The sequence below is a fragment of the Macaca fascicularis genome, chromosome 2, assembly GCF_037993035.2.
Source record: "Macaca fascicularis isolate 582-1 chromosome 2, T2T-MFA8v1.1".
Lineage (NCBI taxonomy): Eukaryota > Metazoa > Chordata > Mammalia > Primates > Cercopithecidae > Macaca > Macaca fascicularis.
The window spans coordinates 5,021,980-5,048,231 of record NC_088376.1 but is presented as its reverse complement, the minus strand read 5'-3'; the positions used below and the strand labels follow the sequence as shown (position 1 = coordinate 5,048,231).

General features: G+C 37.8%; 1 protein-coding gene across 8 annotated transcripts in view; it reads left to right on the top strand.

The window, feature by feature from the left end:
* OPA1 (OPA1 mitochondrial dynamin like GTPase) overlaps window positions 1-26,252 on the top strand; it is a 99,302-nt gene that overhangs the window by 2,494 nt on the left and 70,556 nt on the right. Inside the window, exons 2-8 of one of the 8 annotated variants that reach the window (XM_045387196.2) lie at window positions 10,325-10,505; window positions 14,004-14,322; window positions 14,961-15,057; window positions 16,467-16,574; window positions 17,073-17,126; window positions 18,151-18,218; window positions 25,417-25,527. In XM_045387196.2, the coding sequence (XP_045243131.2) occupies window positions 10,325-10,505; window positions 14,004-14,322; window positions 14,961-15,057; window positions 16,467-16,574; window positions 17,073-17,126; window positions 18,151-18,218; window positions 25,417-25,527 (938 nt within the window). The remainder of the gene's footprint in view (window positions 1-10,324; window positions 10,506-14,003; window positions 14,323-14,960; window positions 15,058-16,466; window positions 16,575-17,072; window positions 17,127-18,150; window positions 18,219-25,416; window positions 25,528-26,252) is intronic. The other 7 variants (XM_005545370.3, XM_045387197.2, XM_045387198.2 and 4 more) reach the window with 7 other exon arrangements.

Here is a 26,252-nt window from a genome sequence, read left to right as displayed (position 1 = left end):
ACTCAGTGGGCCTTTCCCTTTATCTTTCTTCATTTCTGAGAAGTTTTTTTCTCTTATTTTTTTATTTTCTTCCTTTCATTTTTCCTGTTCTTTTTCTTTCTAGACATCTCTTAGGTGGATAGTGGTCCTCTTAGATTGATCTGTTATGTCCGTGATTTCCAAAATAAGACCTTTACTCATCGTCTGTTAAAAGGAAAAGCATACATGTACCCTATGTATGTATGCACACTTTTTTATTTTTAAATTATATATGTATCTGTACCAATTATTTACATTGTAAGTCAACCCTAACATAATCTTAAAGGATAAGATACAAAACATACTGCATCTAGAAGCTTCAGTACTTTCTTCCTGAATTCCAGTAGATCCTGTTGTTCATCCCACGGGATGCCTTCCGCCCCCATCCTCCCGCTCCCTTTGGATACCACATTCCCACATCTCTGCATAACTTAACTTTCCTTTTATGTTTTTCACCTTTTTTCTTTGCTTTTTATGTCCTAGGAAATTTCCTTAATTCATTTTATGATTTTACTGTTGATTTTTTTTTAATACTGGCCATTGCAACTTTATTTATTTATTTATTTATTTATTTATTTATTTATTTATTTAACACAGGGTCTTGCCATCTTGTCCAGGCTGGCCTCAAACTCCTGGGCTCAGGTGATCATCTCACCTTGGCCTCCCAAAATGCCGAGATTACAGGCGTGAGCCACCACATTAGGTGGCAACTTAAATTTTTTATTTTTATTTTTCCTTTTAGAGGGCACCTAGCACTGAGTATTGCAACTTTCATTTCCATGAACTTTTAAAAACATTTATTAAACTCTTAAAGACATGTTTAATTCTGTACACTTTCTATTGTTCTTTGATTGCTGTTTTTGAATAACAACAAGGAGTACGCATTGGCATTTTGATGGTATCCTCTTAATAGTCACAATAATAGTTCCCTTGGCATGCTGTATACCCTCAAGTCTTAAATGTTTTGTATGCAGCTATACATTGACAGTTGAATGGTCTTGCTCCAACTGGATCAGCAAGAACATAAAGAATCATTTAGCTGGTACAAAGCTGCGACTTGTGAATTCCCTGTTAACACCAAAGAGACGTGTGAGACTCATAGCGAAACTAAAGATGACTTGTGAGTTCCACACTGAGACCAAATAAGTCTTTATGATGGTGACAGAGAGTGGTGTCAATGGCTAAAGTTTTGGTCAATCTCTCTAAATTGAGGTGCTGACCAAAATGGGGAACTTAACTATATTAGACATAATTTTGAGAAACATGGGTATGTAGATGGTAATGGAGGAAATGGGTGTAGATGAGATTGCCTAGGGAGAGTGAGAAGTACGTTAGGTCTAAGCCCTGATGAGTTCCCAACGTTTCCAAGGTAGCTGAGGATACTGAAAATGAGTGGCCAGTGAGATAGAGGTAAAACTAGAGACTGCCCAAGGAAGAGGAAGTTTCAACAGTGAGGAGGTGTCAGCGTTGTCAGGAATTGCTGAGAGGTAAGATGAAACCAGAATTGAGCAAAATGGCCATTGGAAGCCTGCGGTGCCCTCAGTAAGAGCTGTTTCACTGAAGTGATAGAAATGGAAATCGGGCTGGGCACAGTGGCTCACTCCTGTAAATCCAGCACTTTGGGAGGCCAAGGTGGGCGGATCACCTGAGGTCAGGAGTTCGAGACCAGCTTGGCCAACGTGGTGAAACTCTGTCTCTACTAAAAATACAAAAATCCAGCACTTTGGGAGGCCAAGGTGGGCGGATCACCTGAGGTCAGGAGTTCGAGACCAGCCTGGCCAACGTGGTGAAACTCTGTCTCTACTAAAAATACAAAAATTAGTCGGGTGTGGTGACGGGCGCCTGTAATCCCAGCTACTCAGGAGGCTGAGGCAGGAGAATCGCTTGAGCCCCGGAGGTGGAGGTTGCAGTGAGCAGAGATCGAGCCATTGCACTCCAGCCTGGGTGACAGAGCAATACTCTGTTTCAAAGAAAAAAAAAAGAAATGGAAATCAGGATGGTTTGGCTTTTATTTTAATAAAATAGCTAGAGCAGGGAAATGGGGTACTTTTTTTTCCCTTTTAAGATGAGAGATAGCCGGGTGTGGTGGCTCACACCTGTAATCCCAGCACTTTGAAAGGGAGGATCGCTTGAGCTCAGGAGTTTGAGACCAGCCTGGGCAACATAGCAAGACCTTGTCTCTACTAAAATTAAAAAAAAAAATTAACTGGGCATGCTGGCACACACCTCTAGTCCCAGCTATGTGTGAGGCTGAGGCAGGAGGATCACACTTAGCCCAGATAGTCGGGGCTGCAGTGAGCCCTGATAATGCCATTGCACTCCAGCTTGGGCAACAGAGCAAGACTTTATCTCAAAAATAAATAAATAAATAAATACCCTGTCTCACAAATAAATAATAAAGATGGGAGGAGAGATTTGACTTAAGATTCCTCAAAGGGCAGGAGGAAAGAGAATTCCAAACAGCGATTCACCTTTAATGGGAGGAAGATCGCTTAATTTTATGGGTAGAAGAGGATTGGTGGAGATACAGTATGTGAACAGCTTTTATATGAGGAAGTTGAACATGTGTCATTGTAATAGGTTCCACTCTCTGTGAAGTAGAGGACAAGGTCATCTACTGAGAGTTGGGGGAGATCAAGAGAGATAAGGGGAGATCAGAAGAGCTTGGAGAACAAGAAATACTCCTAGCAGAGAATGGAAGAATGAATTGCTAAGAGAGATGAAGTAGGATTGTTAAGTAATTTTGAGGGCCTTGTTGAGATGTGCTTGCAGTTGGGTGTAATTTTCTCCAGTAGTGCTTTATTTCCCTGGGTACAGGCATAGAGAAAAACAATAAGGCTTATGTAGGGTTTGTATTTTGTTGGACAAGTCAAACACAAAAGTCAGAGGACAAGGGAGTTTAGAGTATTTGCAAAAGAGTTATTGAAATGATGAACCATATAATCTAAGGTGGATAAGTGGGTGAATAGATAAGGAGCATGTGAATAGGTAAGGAGAAGAAAGAAATATTCCATTATTGATTGTTGACAATGACTCTCTAATACAGCTATTATGCCATCTTAACTGATTAAGAAACTAAGGCTTTAGGAAATTCATAATTTGCCCTAACTGCACAGCTAGTAAGCAGTGAAAATGTGATTGGAACCAGAGTTCTTCTGACTCAGTAGACTAAATGGATGTAAGGATGTAGTTGAAAGAAGGGTGAGCTAAATGTTGTGGAACCATGAGCTCTTTCTCTGGTTGATATGCCTGTCTGTAAGTGATAACATGGGTCACCCTGGATAAACCCTTGTGATGATCAGTGACTTTCCTTTGTCCTTCCTCCTATGCCTAGTCTGCCATTCCCATATCCTTTCCTTTTCCCTTTTCCTTTCTCATTGCTGCCACCTAACTTTAGGCTCTTCCCCTTACATCTGGGTAACTGAAATAAGATCACCTTTTTGTTCCCCTTCTGATCCACCTTGACCTAACATTATCTTTACTATTTTCTTTAAATTACTGTTTCGTTAGTCTTATTCTACTCAGGAACTCTCTGTAGTTCCCCATTGCCTACAAAACAAAGTTGAGCCTCAGCCTTGTATTCAATGACTGTTCAATTGGATATTCAGTTCAGTTTTACTCCTCCTATGACCCTTCTATGCCAGCTCCTTGGGTCTTTTGCCCTTTCATTGTCTTATCTCTGTGCTCTTCTTTCTCTTTTTTATTTTATTTTATTTTTTTACATTTTTGGTTTTCTTTGTTTCTTTTTTTTTGTTTTGTTTATTAAACCTCCATCACACTTCATCCTATAGAGTTTTGAACCAGAGCATGGTGCATTATCATCCGGGGGCTCTGGAGGAAGTGGCAGGGAATCCAAAATGTCACCTTCGCTTCTTATCTGGGGCCACATATATTTCTGCATCTGCTGCTTCCCACACTCTTGCCCACAAGTGTTGCTTGTGGAAATAATTTGAGATTTACTGTCTGGCTGACCCTAGTTTCAATCTCTTTTCCACCATTTGCTAGTCATTCTACCTTAGGCAAAATATAGTATTCAAAGAAAACTTCGGACAAGTTAAATTTGACGGAGTTCAATTGAGCAAAGAAAAGAAATTCCCAAATTGGGCAGTCTCCAGAATCACTGCAGATTCAGAGAGACTCCAGGGGTGCCTCATGGTCAGAACAAATTTATAGACAGAAAAGGTAAAGGGACATACAGGAATCGAAATTGAGACATAGAAACAGTGAGATTGGTTACAGCTCGGTGTTGACCGTATTTGAACGCAGTTTGAACACTCAGCGGTCTATGAGTGGTTGAAGTATGGCTGCTGGGATTGGCCAACACTCAGCTGTTACTACAGATGCATACTATGCAGTTAGGTTTTCAGTTTTGTCTTCCTATTAAGCTAGGTTAGAGTTTGTCCACAAGGATTCAAATATAAAAGTACGGAGTCCTTCTCAGGCCATGTTTAGTTCGCTTTAACAATTCCCCCCTTTTGGTCAGCCCCTCAATTTAGAGAGACTGACCAAAACTTTAGCCATTGACACCACTCTCTGTCACCATCATAAAGACTTATTTGGTCTCCGTGGAACTCACAAGTCATCTTTAGTTTCACTATGGAGTCTCACACGTCTTCTTTGGTGTTAATAGGGAATTCACAAGTCAGCTTTGTATCAGCTAAATGATTCTTTATGTTCTTGCTGATCCAGTTGGAGCAAGACCATTCCACTGTCAATGTATAGCTGCATACAAAACATTTAAGACTTGAGGGTATACAGTGCGCCAAGGTGACTATTCTTATGACTGTCAAGAGGATACCATGAAAATGCTAAGGTGTACTCTTTAAGTTCTTAAGAAATGAACTGAACCAAATTAGCCAAGTTAAGGTTCAGACAATATAAGCAGTTCAGCAGCATTAGGGTCTAATTGGTCAGAGTCTTCATGTGGAGTATGATAGTGCTTAAGGATCATAGTGCGCTATAAAGTAGCTTGACTTAAAGAGGTAATCATTTTCATTGTTACACTGGTAATACAAGTCATAACTTGGAAACCTACTAGAAGAAATACAAAGATTAGAAACCCGTGGAAAACCCAAGTTTGCCATTCATCACTTAGGATGCCTGCAAACCAACTGTTAGTAGCTCCTATAAACATATCATGGGTTCCTTTCTCTTGAGAGATTCCTTTAATGTACTTGGTGGCAGTGTCTAAGGAAACAGCAGTATCAGCCACCTTTTTAATTAAGCTTTCTGTAGTAACAGAATCAGGGGAGAGATAAGTACAAAATTCAGTTTTGTTAAACACCATATAACATAGGCCTCCAGCTTGAGCAAAAAGATCTAAGACTGTATGATCTAACATTAAGTGTTTTTGTTGAATATGTATGTTGTCATGTCCCTTTCTGAGAGTAGCTTCTACCCATCTGAAACCCTGGGAGGTCTGACTGGCTACAAAATCCAAGATTTTTCCCAATACACAAATTAGCTTTGAATTCCGTACAAACGGTACTTCACTACCACCAAGAGTGAACCCCCAGGAACCCCACTGGAATCTTTCCCCAGTAGAAACTAGCTTATCCTTGTCCATTTCGAGGCTAGTGCTAATTTCATTTTTTGATCATGTTGGCCTCCAATCATAAGAGCTATCATGAGAATTTTCAGGGGAAGCAATTGGAAAGGCAGGAGCAGGCCAGCAAGGAGGCAGAACAGAATATGCAGATTCTCCACAGACCCAATATAGACCCTCGGGTTGGAAAAGGGGGCCACCTAGTTGTATTTGAGTAGGGATCATTCAGGTTTGTTCAACCATAAATCTGTGTAGCTCCTGAATATCATCCAGTAGGAAATTTACTTTTCTGTGGCCCCTTTATAGTGTGTTGTAAGGGTGTATAACCAAATCTAGTAAAAAGAGACACTACTGGATTGAATCTGGTTACATTATACAAGCAATATTTCGTACTAACATAAGTAATTCCCAGATCTTGAGTGTGTGATGCCTGCAAGCCCAGTATACATTTTGCAGACATCACTTAGATTGGTTTTTTATATTTAGTGTGATCGACTTATCAATTGAAAAAGAGTATTGTTTTTAGTGAGTGTAGGAAAGCAAGTACTAGTGATGTTTAGAGTATCAAGAATAGCTTTCCATTCTTCCCTTGGAGTTTCAGGGTGACTCACTGGGAAATGTGGAGGGGCACTGGCACCCATGGAATCGTTTCCTGATTTTTTGGAGTTAGCCCACAAACGCAATAATTACCCTAGAGCGTAAGCTCGAGCTGAAGCCATACACTGACTATGGTCCCATGGATTTTTATGTAAGGAAAAGGAAAGGATTAGGGCAAAAAATGAGGAAAACAGAAAAACACATGAGGCTTTCATGGTGGCAGAGAAGTCTTGATCCGTGATCTTGAGAGAGCTACTGCAACTAGGATGCTGTCTGCTTCTGGGGAGAGATTTCCCTGGTCAACTTTTCCTTAAAGTCTCCAACACATGTACAGTTCCAGGAGTCTGAAGGGACCCTTTTGACCTGTGAGATGTGGACCCATGATTCAAAGCCCTGAAGCGTCACTGCACTCTGGGTAGTGAGAAGAACTTGGTATGGTCCCATCCAACGAGGTTCAAGAGTGATCTTCCTCTGATGTCATCTCCAGAAGGCCCAGTCTCCAGGTTCCAGACCATGGAGTTGATTGTCCTCAGTTGGTGGATGTCAAAACGCTTCCTTTACCTGGTGGAAGTATACTTTGGCATAATACATTAAAGCCTTGCAGTATTTAGTCATATCAGAGTTTAAGAGCAGGAGAAGCATGAGATGCTATTATTAGGGACATGGGCCTCCCAGTGACTATTTCATAAGGAGTCAATTTATATTTTCCAACAGGAGTGAATCTGATTGACATTAAAGACAAAAGGTAGTACCTTTGGCCAAGGCAACTCAATTGATTTAGTTAACTTGGCCAGTTTCAGTTTTCAGATGCCATTTCTCTTTCAACCTTTCCGAAAGACTGAGGGTTATAAGGACAATGGTAATGCCACTGTGTCAGTAACACCTTATTTAACTGCTTTATAACTTGCCCAGTAAAATGAGTTCCTCTATCACTGGAGATTTTTAGAGGGATCCCCCATAAAGGAAAAACATTGTCTTGATAATTTCTTAGCTGTGGTCACAGCATCAGCTTTCCTACATGGGAAGGCCTTTATCCAGGCAGAAAACATGCAAACTATTACAAGAACATACTGATACCCCATTGAGGGTGGTAACTGAATGAAGTCTATCTGTAAATGTTCAAATGGTCCATCAGGTGGGAGAAGTATACTACCTCAAGTTTTTCCAGGATTATGAGTTTGACAAGTCAAACATTGATTATAAACCATTTTAGCAATTTGGGACAGTCACCCCACCAGTACTTTTTCATAATTTGGATCATTTTGTCTGTTCCATGATGAGCTGTGGGGTGCAGAGCTTTCAGTAATGGAAGATTCAAGGAGGACCAGGTGGCCGTCCGGGCCCTCTGTGAGTCCTCCCTTCACGTTAAAGTTACATCCTTTTAGATACCAATTTTGTTTTTCCAAATCAGATGCATTGCACTGTTCATTAGGTCATCATAAGGAATTTGGCTTAATCTTATGGAGTTCATTCACATTGCATATCTTGATGGTTTCAGCACTAGCTGATTTAGCATAAAAATCTGCTAAAGCATTTCCCTGATATTTGGGTTCATTTCTACAAGTATGAGCTTCAATCTTAATAACAGCAATCTGCATTCATAATGGGATAGCAGAAAGGAGCTCATCTGTTTGGAGTCCATCATTGATGGGGATCCCACTAGAGGTGAGAAACCTTTGTAGTTTCCATATCGTACCAAAATCACGTACTACTCCAAAAGCGTATCTACTTTCCATAAATTTTTACTGACTTGTCCTTAGCTATATGACATGTTCAGGTAAGGGCAGAAAGCTCTACAGGTTGGGCTGACTTGAATTAATAGTTCCCTTCTCTATTAACTCATTTTTGGTAGCAATAGCATATCTTGCCTGATTTTTTTTTTTTTTTCTGAGTTTTTGTCATAGGAGCCATCAACAAAAAATAGTAATTTCAGGATGATCCAGTGGCGTATCTTGTATATCAACACGAGGGACCACTATTTCTGACACTACACTTACACAATTGTGGTCTTCACCATCATCAGGCAGAGATAACAGAGTGTCTGGGTTAAGTAGATTACAGCCTTTTAGATGAAGATTAGAAGGAGATAGGAGAAGTAATTCATAAGATGTTAGTCTACTTGCTGAAAAATTCTGGGTTTGATTGGAATTTAATAGACTTTCCACAGCATCTGGGACTTGCAAATTAAGTTCATTTTGTGAAACCAGATCTGATGAAGCTTCTACCAGCTTGGTGGCTGTGGCTACTGCTTTTAAACAATTAGGATATGCCTTAGAGACTGGGCCTAATTGCAGGCTGTCGTATGCAGTGGTCCTATGTTTAGCACCGTGTTCATGAGTAAGGACTCCTAATGCCTGATGGTAACACTCATGAACAAAGTGAAAGGTTTAGTGTAATTTGGAAGTCCTAAATCTGGGGGGCTGTTGTAAGGCCAACTTCATTTGGCTAAAAGTCTGCTTATGACGATCTTCCCAAAATAAAGGCTCTGGTACAGCATTTTTAGTGAGCTCATACAGTGGTGAAGCTATTTAGGAAAGAATTTGGAACCCAGGATCTGCAATATCCTGCAAGCCTAAGAAATGCTTTTGTCTTTTGGTTGCAGGTTGAGGAAAACTTTAAAAAGTTTTTATCCTCCCAGGTGAGAGGGAAATCCCTTCAGCAGCCAAGTCATGTCCCAAATAGTGGACTTTTTTTGAAAATTGAAGTTTTGGCCAGGCGTGGTGGCTCACGTCTGTTATCCCAGCACTTTGGGAGGCTGAGGCGGGCAGATCACCTGAGGTCGGGAGTTCAAGGGCAGCCTGACCAACATGGAGAAACCTTGTCTCTACTAAAAATACAAACTTAGTTAGCCAGGTGTGGCGGCACATGCCTGTAATCCCAGCTACTTGGGAGGTGGAGGCAGGAGAATCGCTTGAACCCAGGAGGTGGAGGTTGAGGTGAGCCAAGATCGCACCATTGCACTCCAGCCTGGGCAACAGAGCGAAACTCCTCCTCAAAAAAAAAAAAAAAAAAAAAAAAGGAAAAAAAGAAAACAAAGAAAGAAAGAAAAGAAAAGAAAATTGAAGTTTTTCCGTTGAAGCCTTGTGACCTTTATATCCAAGTTGCTGTAAAAGGTAAACGGAGTCAATTGCCGAGCACTGCTTAATAGGAGAGCATAACAATAAGTTATCTACATACTGAATGAGAGTAGAATTTTGAGGAAACTATAGTGTCATTAGGTCCTGATGCAGTGCCTGGGGAAAATATGAAGGGGCTTCAGTAAACCCTTGTGGTATTACATTCCAGGGGTATTGCTGATTTTTTCCAAGTAAAGGCAAACAAATACTGACTTTCTTTAAGGAATGCTCAAGAAGGCTGAGCCAAGATCTAGTACTGTGGACAACTTGGAATCAGTGGGTACATTAGGTTATAAAGTATTAGGATTTGGGACTACAGAAAATATTGGTATTACAATTTTATTTATTGCCTATAAATCTGGTACAAATCTCCAGCCTCATCTATTTGGTTTTTTAACTGGTAGGATTGGAGTGTTACGGGGCTGGTACATGGAATTATGAGTCCTTGTTTAATTAAATCTTCTACAATTGGTGAGAGCCCTTGAATTGCTTCAGGTTTTAGTGGATATTGGGGTAATTAGGCAAAGGTTAAGAATGATCTATTTGTACTTTTATAGGTTCTACACTTTTAATTCTTCCTATATCAGTTGGGGAAGAGGCCCATAAACATTTAGGTGTTTTCAAAAGATCAGGGATATTACAGGCTTGAGTTTCAATCTTATCAATTTCTGCCTGTAAACAGCATAACAATTCTGGTTCAGGAGAATCAGGAAACTCTTAAGATTATTTCTCTTTCTGAGGAAAATTGTATGTGCCCTTTTAGCTTTGAAAGTGAATCTTGCCCTAACAAGTTTACTGGAGCAGTATCACATAGTAAAAAAGTGTGGTTTTCTGAAATGGGGCCCAGAGTTACTTGGATGGGTTCAGATATGGGGGCCTCTTCAACTGGGTTTGAAACCCCTACCACAGAAATGACCTTTTTGCTCGTTTGGGATTTGTTGGCTTATTAAAGTGGGATTTATGGTAGCTAGAGTAGCCCTGGTATCCATGAGGACTGTACACGACTCCCTATTTCTTTTAACCTCTGTTTCCTCATGTTCCTTTACAGGTATTACGGGGAGCAATCCACCAGAGTCCCTTGGAGCCTCCTTAAAGTTGATTATTGTCAGGAGGACTAAGGTTTCCTGGGCTCCCTCTAGTGGTAAAACAGTGTGGCCTGGAGGGAGGTTTATCGGCCGACAATCCCTTTTCCAGCCCCGGTTGTTTGCAATACGGGCAGACATCTTGGGGTAAATAACTTCTTGTTCCAGGACCTCTTGATTGTGATTTAAAATGAGGACAAGATGGTCCCTTTGGTCCCGGTCCCTGTAACTGTTCTAAATGAAGGGGCATAAGCTTGTTAGCCTTTTGAGTTTTTTCTTGCCCTAGAGTCCTCTCAAAATGTTCGGCTAGGCTGGGCACGATGGCTCACGCCTGTAATCGCAGCACTTTGGGAGGCCGAGGTGGGCAGATCACGAGGTCAGGAGATCAGGACCATCCTGGCAAACACGGCGAAACCCGGACTGTACTACAAATACGAAAAAATCAGCCGGGCGAGGTGGCGGACGCCTGTAGTCCCAGCTACTCGGGAGGCTGAGGCAGGAGAATGGCGTGAACCCGGGAGGCGGAGCTTGCAGTGAGCTGAGATCCGGCCACTGCACTCCAGCCTGGGCGACAGAGCGAGACTCCGTCTCAAAAAAAAAAAATTCAGCTAAGGCCACCAATTCAGTCACATCTCTAACTTCCCATTGCAATTTATGGTTTTTAATTAAACTGCTACTGGAGTCCATTTATAAATAAAGCAGTTAATGCTGTTTCAGCCCCTGCAGGGAATACTCCTTGCTGTACTTTGAGTTCACAATGCTTCACAAACAATAAGTGAGTTCTGTAACCTGAAACTTGTTCCTCCTTTTTTGTTTTGTTTGTTTGTTGGCTTACAAGATTGTATGATGGACCAATTTTTTGTGGAAAAATTTTAGGAACTGAATGAAAAGATTTTCAGCAGTTTTTCTAGGTACTTTTGGTCCTTCTCGTGAGGAGCTTTTGGAGGGGCCTCTAATATCATCCTCCTCAGGTTTGGTCCGTTCTGCTGCTGCCATCCATTTCCGACCTTCACCAGCCCCCAGTATCATGTGAATAAATTGGTAAATTCAGGAAGTCCTGGATCGTAAGCTGCTATTAGCATTCTAAATTCCTCAGTAAATTTTTGAGGCTTCTCCCTTGGACTAGGGAAGTCCTTCACAATGGGGCTAAGCTCAGTTTTAGACTATGGAGTGAAAGTAGTTACAGCAGGTGAGGCCTGACTGATCAGAAGGTCTCACTTTGTAAGGCGTCTCTCTAACTTCCTTTTTTTTTAAATCATCTTCAGGGTAAAAGTGTAATTTAACAAAAAGATTAGTGGACTCAGCATATGTGGGTAGAGACGGACAAAGAGAAGGAACAATTGAGGTTAGGTCAGTCAGAGTACAGTCCTCTTTCTTCATCTCCTTGGTCTATTGCTTAAGCTTTTCATTTGCTTTTTGCAAAGAATCTTTTAAGGAGGCAAGTTTTGATTCACTTAGTCTTTTAGAGGCCTTTGCATATCCATGAAAGAATACATCCCACTATATTTGTGGGGGCTTTGATCCACCTTTTTCTGATATGCCTTGCAAACAAACAATTTTATCCAAATTAAAACTTCTCCATTGTGGCCATGTTTTCTTTAGTGAGGTTAACACATTTTTTCTAAAAATGCACACATTCTGGGCCCATAATTTTTATACATAAAATTAGCTGGAGTCCCTGAAGATGGAGTCCCAGACTCCTTGGATTGAGACGATCCCATTATTAAATAAGGTACCTATCAGAGGTCTGAGGCCTCTAACTTAATCCAATCCAGTTACTTATCTAATCCAATTTGGTCTTGGATCCAGTCCAGGCTAAGTATTGCTCAAGTAAACTCAGAGAGCTCAAAACACAAGTTATTGGCACTCGGAATCCAAGAGAAAATTCACCTATGACCTCCAGTTACATTCAAGACACCAGTGAGTGCAGTGGGTTCAGCAGGTACCTCACGTGGTCACCTGGTGTTCCTGGGGGTTGCCGGAGTTTTTCTTCAAATCACACTTCTGACACTAGATCTGTTAAAAGAAAACTTCAGACAAGTTAACTTTGATGGAGTTTAATTGAGCAAAGAAAAGAAACACTTTGCAAATCAGGCAGCCTCCAGAATTGAATGCCGTTTGAACACAGCAGTCTATTAGTGCTTGAAGTATGGCCACTGGGATTGACCAACACTCGGCTATTATTGCAGATGTATACTACTCAGTTAGGTGTTCAGTTTTGTCTGCCTATTATGCTAGATTATGTTTCATCCACTAGGACTCAAATATAGAAGTATGGAGTCCCTCTCAGGCCATATTTAGTTTGCTTTAACAATACTTAAAGAAAAAATTGTAAAATAAGGGTACTTACCTTACTGGATGCTTCTGAGACTTAATATTTACATAGTTACACTGTAGTGAAAACAGCTAGCGTAATGTCTGGTATGTATAGGAACACGAGATACCACTTTCCCCATACCATTCTTCTTTACAGCATTGCTTCTGTTTTCCTTGATTCCTTTTTTTTTTTTTTTTTTTTTGAAGATGGAGTCTCACTCTGTTGCCCAAGCTGGAGTGCAGTGGTGCGATCTCAGCTCACTGCAACCTCCGCCTCCTGGATTCAAGCAATTCTCCTGCCTCAGCCTCCTGAGTAGTTGAGATTACAGGCACACACCACCACACCCAGCTAATTTTTGTATTTTTAGTAGAGACGGAGTTTCACCATGTGCATGTTGGTCTCAAACTCCTGACCTCAGGTGATCCGCCCACCTTGACCTCCCAAAGTGCTGGGATTACATGTGTGAGCCACCATGCCCAGCTTCCTTTTTCTTAAGAAGTTTCCAGTCCCATGTATTTAAAGGAATTAATATTTTTTAACTACTTAGAATCAAGACTGGCCCTGATTATTAGTAAGCAACTAATAGTAAGCAGGCAACTATATATGCAACTATGAGCATATGTTAAGATATGGTTGTTGGTAACCTTTCATTCTCTTCAGGAAGAAGAGGGTGGAGCTCTACAGTGAACGTGTACATTTAAATTCTATTCTCTTTGGGGCTTTTTTGCTACTTTCATTTTTCTGGGGATCCAGGTGCTTGAGTTGGGATTGATTAACTTCCTTAATTTCCACCCCTGTGCTGTCAGGATCAGGAGACATAGATGAAAGTGTTCTAAACTGCTAGAAATTTTGTTTTTGAAAGCAAAAGTTTGCATGCATTTTTTTTTTCAACTTTTACTTACAGTGAATAGTAGTTAATAAAATAAGTCCCTGCCTTTTCTCTCTTTGGTTTCAATTCCTGAGACCAGGATCATAGCCCACATATTAGAGTGGAGTCCCACTGCTTTGGTTTGAATCCTACCTTTATTTCTTATGTCAGTGTGACTTTGGGCAAGTTATTTAAGTCTTTGCACCACATTTTCCTCATAAAATGCAGATAATACTAGTACTTTCTACATAGGATTATTAGCAGGATTAAATGAGATAGCGCATGCTGTAACCATGTCTGGCACATAGTCAATGATTAGTGAATGTGAACTATTGTGTGACATTGTGGTTAGTCAGGTATGGGAGTATGTGTGTTTCCTTTAGTATATTGCTCTTTTCATGTGGTTTCCTTTGTACTGTTACCCTATCTGATCTTTCTTCCATATTCATTTTTCTTTCAGTGAGGTCTGCCAGTCTTTAGTGAAACACAGCTCTGGAATAAAAGGAAGTTTACCACTACAAAAACTGCATCTGGTTTCACGAAGTATTTATCATTCGCATCATCCTACATTAAAGCTTCAACGACCTCAATTAAGGACATCATTTCAGCAGTTCTCTTCTCTGACAAACCTTCCTTTACGTAAACTGAAATTCTCTCCAATTAAATATGGCTACCAGCCTCGCAGGAATTTTTGGCCAGCAAGATTAGCTACGAGACTCTTAAAACTTCGCTATCTCATACTAGGATCTGCTGTTGGAGGTGGCTACACAGCCAAAAAGGTGAACTTAACATTCCTACTGGTTTTCCAATTATTGTATCATGATTAAGTTTCTATAGCATAAATCATTTTTCTTTTGTATAGTGGAATACAATTGGGTGTTTAAACATTTATTTTGTGTCTCTGCCATGGACTAGATTGTTTTAATGATGCTAATAGGAAGATGCCTTTAGAATCTTACCTATAATTATAGGAAATTAAAATGGCCTAGTGGAAGGAGCACAGGGCTGGGAGTAGGAACACCTAGGTTTGATTGTGAGCTTTGACGTTTAGTAGCACAGATGTGAAAGTCAGGTGACATTCTCACATAAGCCCTTCTTGGCAGCTCTGGGACCAGAAGCAAGGCATCCTGTCTCCCAGTCTGTCTTCCTTCTACCCCACAGTACTGTTTAGAGCAAAATTATGAAACCTGTTTGAAATAAAAGTGTATTCTGAATTTTTACATTTCCCATATTTAACAGAGGAGTGTTTACATGTTTTATGTGCGTGTTTGCTGAGGCCACTTAAATTTGTTTCTTAAAAGTTTTGAACATAATACATTGTTCTTAGTAGATTAATGTGTTTTTATTAAATAATTTTTCTTTACGTGTTTATTTGGCATGCAGAGCATCTGATTGACACACTTTTCTTATCTTTTAGACTTTTGATCAGTGGAAAGATATGATACCGGACCTTAGTGAATATAAATGGATTGTGCCTGACATTGTGTGGGAAATTGATGAGTATATCGATTTTGGTTTGTATCATGAACATTAAAATACTTTTTTTGGTCATCTCTTGAGGAAAGAGAAGTAGTTGTATTGAGATAGTTTCTTAACTTATGAACCTAATATATCACAGTTTTATTTTAATGATATATGTAATATAATATCAATGAAAAAATCTGAACAAAAGAAATACCCAGTAGTCCATCACTTTACCACAGCTGCCACTAACCATTTGGAGCATTTTCTTTTAATTATACTTATTATATGTGGTTAGTATCTTTTTAACTTATGGATTGATTGAGACAGGGTCTCACTCTGTCACTCAGGCTGAAGTGCGGTCTTGCAGTCATAACTCACTGCAGCCCTGAACTGGGCTTAAGCCCTCCTTCCGACTCAGCCTCCCTAGTAGCTGGGACTACATGCATGTGCCACCATGCCTGACTCATTTTTCAATTTCTTGTAGAGATGGGGTCTCGCTGTGTCGCCCAGGCTAGTCTCAAATTCCTTAGCTCAAGGCTCTCACCTAGCCTCCCAAAGCGTTGAGATTACAAGCCTGAGTCACTATGCCTGGCTTAATTTTTTTCTTTTAATTGTTTTCTTTTCATGAACACTACCACAGAGTAAAATTTTAGTTCCCTTTTTAAAAATTATGTAATCATGGTGAATATACACTTTGGTATTTTGTCCTTTGCTACTTAACATATTTTGTCAGCATTTCCATGCTGCCAAGTAGCCTTTCTATTAATAATATCATTTTCTGCGTTATGTAATGTTGCCCAGAGCATATTTATTGCGACCCACCTAACTAGCTCCTTTTGAATAGATACCTTGGTTATCTCTACTTTTTGTAGCCAAGTTATTTAAAAGTCTGTTAGTATCCAGAGTAATTTCTTTTCTTAGTTGGCCACTGCTCTCCCTTTTTCAATAGGTGGATGAGAAAAAAGTATATTGGATAGCTACGATTGCCAGTAATTCATGGTGATCTTTAAGAAATATATTGTCATCAAATTTTTTTTTAAATTTTGTCAGATTTCTTAGTTTAGGTGTATGTGGAGGTGGAATTTTTACTTGCACTTATTCACAGAATTTATAAAGATAAAACTGTTCTATGTTGACGAATGTATTTGCAAAAAAAGCACACTTTCAAATTGTTCTTCTGGGATTAATGAGGAGAGCTTTCAACTTGATGTATTTGCCAGTACCACAGCATAGTGACTGAGAGCCTATATTCTGGAGCTAGACTGCCTGGGTTGGAACCCAGGCTCCTCTACTTTCTTGCTGTGTACCTTAGTTTCTCATCTGCAAATGGGGTTGATAATAGTAGCTGTTTTGTAGGGTTGTCAGGAGGATTAAACAAGTTAATACTTTAGCCCTTTATAAGAATAGTATCTGACATATTTTCTTAGTTTCACACTCTGTATGTTTTGATCTTTTCCAGAGAAAATTAGAAAAGCCCTTCCTAATTCAGAAGACCTTGTAAAGTTAGCACCAGACTTTGACAAGATTGTTGAAAGCCTCAACTTATTGAAGGACTTTTTTACCTCAGGTAAGGAAGGAGCTGTTTGATCCAATTTAAAATTTTAAGAACCATGGAGGAAAAATACATGGATTATTTGTTTATTCCCATTTTTTTTTAAACTAAAATATTTAGTACCAATGAAAAACAGGACTTTTTTAAAAAAGATAAACACAAAATTTTGTTATGCGATGGTTTTAATTTTTGTTTAGCCCAGTAAAATGGCAATTCATAAGCACTTAAACATACTTGGCTTTTAGTGAGGGGGAAAAAATATCACTTGTTCTTGACAAGTAGATGAGACTTCCTATGTATTTGCTTTTCATAAGTGGTTGGACCAATTTGGTGGTTTTTAAATAAATTTAAGTATGATAGACCATAATGAGTAGCATTTATTAAGTTTAATCCTGGCATATTTGCCCAATTATTGCCCTATTGTAATATGAAATCTGAGATCTCAGACATCTTTGTTTGCTCATTTCTGTTAAATTTTACATTTGTATTTCCCCTTTTGCTGGTTTTTCACAGGTCACAAATTGGTTAGTGAAGTCATAGGAGCTTCTGACCTACTTCTCTTGTTAGGTGTGTAAACAGACATTTTTGCTGACCTTAACATGCCTTTTAAATGCTTCTAATAAACTAGTTGCAAATAAAATTGCAGACCAAATTTATAATACTGCTTATGCTGAATTTTAAAACCCCAGAACTATATTAGGCAAACTCTTTATCCTTTAGGTGGAAATAATAAAATAATTATTTTGTGATAAAACTAAAATTCTTAAATATGTATGTGTATGATAAGATTAAAGCTGTTAAAAGAAAATTTACTTAGCAAAAATATTTTCTTGAAATAGATCTAATTGTTTTTGATAACTGAAATGAAAAGTAATTTTAGTTTGTCTCATCTGCCCTGTCATGGTTGACATTTAAATTTGTTTTCCGGCCGGGCGCGGTGGCTCATGCCTGTAATCCCAGCATTTTGGGAGGCCAGGGCAGGCGGACCATGACCTCAGGAGATTGACACCATCCTGGCCAATACGGTGGAACCTCATCTCTACTAAAAATACAAAAAATTAGCCGGGCATGGTGGCATGCACCTGTAGTCCTAGCTACTCGGGAGGCTGAGGCAGGAGAATCGCTTGAACCTGGGAGGTGGAGATTGCAGTGAGCAGAGATTGCGCCACTGCATTCCAGCCTGGGGGACAGAGGGAGACTCTGCCTCAAAAAAAAAAAAAAAAAAAGAAAAAAAAATTGTTTTCCTACTATACATGGTCTGTATTGCCAGTGGTATGTGGCTGAACTGTAAGTACTCTCATGTAAAATAATCCTTACTAAAGATTGTCTTATTTTTTATTGTAATTTTCAGTTATATATTTTTAATTGTTAGGTTAAACATATGCTGTGATTGCTATAGTTAGTATTTTTTTATTTTCTGCACAGGTTGTCAGTCATGTTCCTTAAAATAAGAATAAAGGTGATTTGATTCTTTGAACCTGAATTGCTGTAAAAATCCATTCACCTTTTCATTGACTCAATGTAATGTGAAATTCAGCTTAGGCTGTTGACATCACTGGAGAATGTAAAGGGTTGCGTATTTATCTTTAAGGTTCACCAGGAGAAACGGCATTTAGAGCAACAGATCATGGATCTGAAAGTGACAAGCATTTTAGAAAGGTAAGTGTAAAAGAGAATTGTTCACGTAGGTAGTCTTGAAAGATTTTTTAAAGTTTTTACTTCTTTGGAAGATTTTTAAATGATAACATCTGAGGAGCAAATTCAAAAGCATCCAAATAGAGGTATTGTTACTAATCTTAGTGCAAAGTACAAGGTATTACGTGGCAGTTCTAGAAATATAATTGAGAAGCCCATTTCCTTCACGTATGTTCTGTGAAACATTAGTTTCAAGGGTTGTACCCAAGAAAGAGTTTTGTTGTTAAGTGTGTGGGGGGAGAAAGGCTGCTTTAGACAAAGCAAGCAGGCTTCTTTTCTTTCCCTAGGACTTCTCAGACTGTAATACATTCATGCGCATTGTGAATTTCCGAGGAGTCAAAGCATACAGTGTTTTCCCGAATTACTTACCAACAGAACCCTTTTGCTCATGGAACATCTTATAGGGACTAGATTTCACTTTGGGGAAACTATAAAGGGAATAGGAAGTGGGTAATTAGGAAATAAATCAATTCCCCAATATTGATAGTTAACAAAGTTATGTATGGGGTTATTTACGGTGTGTTATTTTCAATACATATTCATTAACAAAATCCATATGAAAGTTATAGGAGAATTGCTGAGGCAGAATAACATACTTTGCTCTGTATTTATAATGCTCATGTATTTACCTGATGTTTTCTGAGTCTTCACTTTTTTCATTCTTTTGGAATTGGTAAAATAACTGATTCCTTGAAAGTTTTTTTCTACATAATACCTAGATAAATAGATTTATAGAAAAAATATTGTATGAATGTTTTAACATTAAATATGGAACGTGTAATTTTTATATTGGAGGTTATTGTAGTTTTAATACATCGAGAAAATAATTTTATGTTTATTTTGGAAGCAGGAGGAAGAAATAATTTCTATAAATAGATTTTCATCTCTTTCCTTGTTCTTCAACTTTGAACTTTTTACATTATATTCCAAATTTTAATTATATTTCAAAAGATGTTTTTCTTTTGCCTTTTAATTTTATCTTTTGGAGAAAAATGTCTGTCAAAATGTATGTACGTGTATTTGTCTTTTGATTTGATCTTTTTTGACACTCTTTTGCATTGACATTATTTTAACCAAAGGACACTCTTTGATTGTTCTTGCTACTGGGGAAAAAAAAAAATAAGTAGAAATTAGCTTAATATTTGTGGCTTATTTTGAGTGAAGGCCTTAGCCCTTAAGGCAATTAAATTTAATGTGGAGAGAAGATCTAATCTAATGGGGAGAAGGAGCCTTTGTTACAGGTATGGTAGTATGGTTCTTTGAGTGACAAGATTTCTGTTTGCCAAATTGGTAATGGCGAGGTCTGTATGTCAGTTTTCTCTCTGATATGGCCTAGGATCACTTTGGTGAATGAAAAACCTGTTTAAGGGCCTGACTCAGATAATTCTCTTAAAACCCTACTAAGATTGTAAATGAATAATCAGTAATTGAACAGAAGCTCTGCAATAGAAAAGAAGCCAGATAATTATTTTTGGAAATTTAATTATATTTACAGATTTTATTTTATACAATAGACATGGAATTAAATTTATTACATTATGTTCTAATTTACTCTTTGCTTGTTTTAATTTGCTTGTTTGACAATAAATGTCCTTGTAAACTATTTCCTTTTGACTTTTTCTCAATTTGTGGTGCTTATTTTGCCCATTAAAGACTTATCAATTATTTTTTTTTCAACTATTTGTTATACCTACTGAATCTAGAGTTGTAATTAAGCTACTTTCATTACTGGTTAAGTCAAATTATAGCAAATGCTACTATAAAAATTTACTATCCAAAAATGTATCTCAAGTCCTAACTGATGGTTTCAAATTCTATTGTTAATAATATGCAGCATCGTGTTTGCAAAGTTTGGCTGTTACTTGTGATGCTTGAGAATGATGAGTCACTCAGCTAAGATGCAGATAAACTGACTGATTTTGAGACTTGTGTGCAAATTAATGGTTGAATGTAAGCATGCAAAGAGAGACCTTAGCTTAGCAGTACCCTTTTTGAAATCACTCTGACATCAAGTTTGAAAATGTGGGCAATAATCAGAGGTGGTAGGGTGGCCAGGCTTTAGCTGAATACTTTTTTAACTGGTTCAGTCTGAGGTCTGAAAGCCCCAGATTTAAAATACTATTTAGAGTTTGAAGCAGTCAAGTATTAGTTTAATGGTTGTCAGGTTTGTAACAAAGTTTCTGGCTAGACTTCTAGAAATGTAAAAGTATATGTGAATCAGCTTTTTAAGAAAGTAATAATAATTGAAAAACATTTCTACAACTAGAACTGAAGAAAAGAATTGTCCTTTCTAGTAGGAAAACACATCTGGAGAAGTGCTGGCAAAGAGCAGAACAGTTAGGACCATTCAAAGTCAACTGAAGTGGAAGTGACGGGGAGCTGAGGGGAGCACAAATAGTTTGACTTCAGTCAGACCAAGTAAACAACATGATGAACCGATAACCTGTGATTCCCAGCCTGGGGTTACTACTGGAGTTTTAGGTGTCCTGGAAAGTTATAATACCGGTCTTCAAAAAGTCTACAGAAAACATAGATTTCCACATAATGCTGCTGCACAGGCTAATGAATTACCAAGTTTCTTTGGTTTGGCCTGGATTTATATCCATTCATTTGTGGACACTAATGAATTATTTATGTCATGTTAATCAGAAGTTCTGATGTGATTTGATTAATGAAACATTTAAACAAATAGTAAAACCAACCATTTTTAACCTCACCCTACTATCTTGAGGTATGACTGACATACGTTAAAACCACCTCTTAATAAATGCTTCTTGTTAATCAAAAATTTGAAAACGTATGTCCGCTGGAGGAAAAGAGACATAGCCCTTGATGTGCATTGAATATTATTGAGACTTGGAGACCTGCAGAACTACCTGAAGACAAATTGAAGTGCTGCCTATTTTAGAGAATTGGTGGACTAATTCAATTTGGGAGTCAGCAGATTTCTGTATATCAGTCATCATATATACAGGTGACAAGACCACTTAGTTCATTCCCTTTTTTAGATTCTGTAAGATTATTGTGTTCCAGTGAAATTGATTTGCAAAATGTGACATTTTATTTTCTGTGCTTTTGTTCTATGTTTCTGATTGGTTATAAGCATCTCACAGAAGTAAGGCCATTCGGAAGGCAAGAAGCACATTTATAATTTGTAGAAAATATTTGAAGGACTTTTTCATGGCCCAAATCATGAAAAGTAGTAGTATTGTTTTAAGTATAATTATTAAATGATAATACATTAATGTTCTTTCTTGCAACATATTACTCTCATTTTATTTTTTTTTTTTTGAGACAGAGTCTCGCTCTGTTGCCCAGGTTGGAGTGCAGTGGTGCGATCTTGGCTCACTGCAACCTCCGCCTCCCAGGTTCAAGTGATTCTCCTGCCTCAGCCTGCCGAGTAGCTGGGATCACAGGCTCCCGCCACCACACCTGGCTAATTTTTATATTTTTAGTAGAGACAGGGTTTCACCAGGTTGGCCAGGATGGTCTTGATCTCTTGACCTCATGATCCGCCCACCTCGGCCTCCCAAAGTGTTGGGATTACAGGCGTGAGCCACCCGGCCCTCCGATTCTTAATTTTATGGTTTATGTTGTACCTCCCCAGATGAAGTGTCTCTTTTCTTTTTTCCTGCATGTTTAGTTTTCACTCATCCTTGTAGCTCAATTGTCACTTTATGAATCCTTCCATAACCTTCATAGCTCCATTAATTATACTCTTCTCAGTGTTTAAAACACTTGCCATATGAAACACTATTTACTTTTGCTTACATTCTTACCATTTAGTCGGCCATTTCTGTTACTAAATCTTTTTCTCAGAGCACCTGGGATAGTGTTGCATCTTAGTAAAACCAGTTGATTGGTTTAACTCGGTAGAGGCTGATTAAAGTAAATAAATCTGGCTGATGCCAACAAAATTTTGGTCCCCTCAATTTTTTGCTCTGATTACCTGCAGATTCTCCCTGGCCTTCATATTTGGCAACCATTGAGGAGAACAAGGCTGTAAAAGTAGTTCATGTACTTGATATTCTGAATTGTAATTAAGCAGTGTGGCTTAAATAGGATTTGCTTTTCTGGGATTTCCTATGCAACAAATAATGTAGTAACTGGAAATCCAAGTTCAAGGCCCTGGCAGATTTGATGTCTTCTGAGGACCCTTGGCTTCATAGATGATGCTTTCTCCCTATATCCTCACATAGCAAAAGGGGCTAGGCAGCTCTGGCCTTTTTTTGTAAGGCCAGTAACTCCAGAAACCTCATGACCTCATCACCTCCCAAATGCCCCACCTCTCAATACTATCACATTTGTGAGGTTAGGTTTCAACATATGAAATTGTGGGGGACAAAAATTCAGACCATAGTATAGTATTTCAAGATTACTTAAAATCTTCTCTACCAAACTCATTAACTTTTAGGTTAGCACAGTATTTTCATTTGATATTTGGTTTCTAGAGTTATTACTGATTTTCTTGATCTGATGTTATAACTAAAAAAAAAAACAGAACATTGTACATGAAATGAGACTGAGATGTGAAATGAGACTGAGATAAGGAAGCTGACTCAGAGATGGAGATTAAAAAAAGAGATGAGAGATTGAGATCTGCAGTGTCAAACTGACAACAGCCAGGAGTCAGGAGACATTAAGAGACTACATCATCTTTGATTGTTAATGATTATTTATTGTTATTTATAAATACTACTGTATTTTATATATGATATATATTATTTTAAAAAGTATTTTTGTGCCATTTCTTGAAAGAAAAATTGCTAAGCTTGGGAAAACATGTATTGAAAAATGTGGTTTCTACATCTGAGGAGTGTATCTTGCACAGTAGGTGCATAGATTTCTTCTTCTTCCTGTTCCACGTGGCCTTAGCTTAGAGGCTGTGTGGCCATCACTTGGTATTTAGGGTAAGACTGGTGCACAAAATCAAAGACGGGTAACCTTGGTATAATTGTAGTATCATGTAAATAGCTTTTCTATGTCTAATTCTTGTTTTCTTCCTACTTTTTCAGAAGGTCAATTTCAGTTAATTTCAAGTATCTTTACATAATAGTGCTTCAGTAACAGGCGTGGAAGGAAAGTGACATGTCCCTAGAGCATTTTCTTGAAATCTAATAGATGATTGGAGTATTTACCATGCAGTTGTGTATATACATAAGCAGTGAATTCGAGAGGAATTTTTAAGCTATACATAAAAAAGCACTGTGTGCCTCATAGACATGAGTAGGAAATGTGGAATGTGGCTGATCCAAAGGGAGTGAGTTATCTCGATTAATCACAGTCAGTTACAGATTGAACTCTTTGTTCTACTCTTTGCCTCCTTCTCACTATTGCACTTGACTAGTGTTTAAAAAGAAAGAAATGTGGAATATTTTCTCACTGCTTTGGGATTTTATAAATGAAAATACTAGTGGTATGTAAGTACAGCAGGTACACTACTGTATAAACCAACATAGGAAGCCTTCTTTAAAGGGAGTTGTTTGAGAAATTTGAACACTTGGATGATTTGAATAAAGGATTATGATAAATGACCAAATGAATGAAAATAAATCAGGTTACTCTTCTTTCTGCTTGATAAAGCAATTTTTTTAAGGTAAAAATTATGAGAATGATGAGGGTAGTAGGTAGCATTGTCTTTCTTTGATAGATTTGTTAATGATCATAAAACTGATTTATTTAAAGACATGTCTTTGTATAACTATATTTTATACTTTTGTATCTGGAAACAGATACTGAATTTCAATTGTCATGTGGAAGAAATCAACTAGTTTTATCCTTTGATTTATAGTAAATCAACCAGTTTCATTTATTGTCTAATATTGGCAATGATCACAGCCTAATGTATCAAAACTAACAAACAATAAAAATTCTCCAAATTATATCCAGATTTTAAGACACTTTCTAATTATATAAAATTAAATATTTTGGGCAGTCATTTTTTTTTTTAACTCTGAAACTATTTAGAAGTCCTACTTTAGAATATCTTAATAAATACCCATTTTCCTCTTTTTATTTTTGTAACTTGGGTAAAAATTGAGTCGATTGTTTTCCCAGAACGCTGTTCTTAAACAAATGGTTACCTCATTCATTAGAACTTTACTTTTTTTAGGATTTCTAATTAAGAAAACATTAGGCTTGTAACATTGTCAAATCTTGGTTGTCTTTCCTCCACATTTTTTGAGGTCAGTTATCTAATAGGCCAACAATTAAGCTATGTAGGAAATGACGTGTGTTTTAGTATGCCACATGTGAATATGCTGTATTAAAAATTGTGTCAATATACTATTTTATAATTATGAAGTGGAATGAATTTCAGAAATAGAAAGGGTGATTTTTTGTGCTTAGGTCCAAACTCTGTTTTGTTTTCATTTCAAATGTTCATAATAACTATATTGTCTCCATATCTTAATTGTGTTCTTTTATAGCACTTTTGTTTAGTAATTTGTATATGCTTGCCTGTATTCTCAGAGGCTGTTTCTATTTAATGTCATCAGAACAGCTCATAAAAAAGTAAAAATTCGGTCAGACTAGTTATTTGATGTTATATATGAAATCAAAACAGAACCTGAAATATTATCTTTTAATTTAAATAAAGAACCCTAAATTTTAATCAAAGGTATGCAGAGGCACATGGAATATATGACTTAATGTAAAACCTTGATTAACTTAATGCTGGAAACCTGTTTCTAGGGACCTTTACTTGAATCAGTGAAATATCAAGAAAAAAATATTTACATAAGAATAATAATTTAATAATTAAGTAAGCTAGTATGATCTTCAATCAATCCTGAGAGAATCATGGTTGAGAATTAGAAAATTTTGACCAGTAAGATCAACACTGTTAAAAAAAAAAAAAAAATCTGTATTTTTGTCCATATTTGGTGTATATCTGGCTCATTTCATTTAGCACTTAGTATTGCACTTTCCTTTTCACTTTTTAAACTGGGCTGTTTTATTTTTCTGAGACATCTAATTTACTGAGGAGGAAAATGGAAATGCAGTACAGAACCCAAGGGTATGACAGCTCTAAATGAGTTTCCATTTCTGTTTTAAGTTAACCATCCCTCCCTATCTTACATCTGTTCCTTTGTTGCGCCCTTTGGTTTAACATTGTTCTCCTCCCCGATTTCCTCTTCTCCTCATTGTGAACTCATGGCAGGGTCTGCTTGGTGAGCTCATTCTCTTACAACAACAAATTCAAGAGCATGAAGAGGAAGCGCGCAGAGCCGCTGGCCAATATAGCACGAGCTATGCCCAACAGAAGCGCAAGGTGATGGATGGTTCAAGGGGGCTACCGATACATTCACACTAATCAGCCATTTCTGCCAAGATCATGTCGCCTTAATCCATTCATGGACTCCAAATACAAGAAATTGATTTGACAAAGTAAACATACAAAAGATATATCATAAATATGGAACTTCTCTCGAGTGGGTAGTATAGGAAAAGCCAAAAGTAACAAATTCAAGCAGAGTTGTTTTAGTTTCTGAAAATTAGGTTATCTGTAGGGTTCCTGTATTTATATTTAGAATAAAATTAGGAATTGCTGTTTATGTGGTCCAGTTATTGAGTCACCCTAAGTTTGTAGGCATCTTACCTACCTACTTGCTCCCCAAGTTTTTATTTCCAAAGTGAAAAGGATTGTTGTAGATGACCAGTTTACACTAAAGAATAACATTTATTTATTTGTTTTAGCTAAAGTGTATGGATAGGAAACATTCATGTTCTTATAGAAGAAAGTTATTTTGACTTAACTTTTAGGCAAAAGCACGTAGTTCTTATACACTTTGACAAACTCATTACGTACATTTTTCACGTTAATCAAAGTCAGCACAAATAAATTTTCACCTTGGACTACTGAAGGTTTGAACACTGGAAATTTGATATCATCCTGGTTGCTAAAGAACAAGTTCTAATAAAAACGTAAGTCTATACCAGTATGTGGCTTTTGGTGCAATCAGCAGGTCCATAAAAATATTATTTTGATGGTTAGGT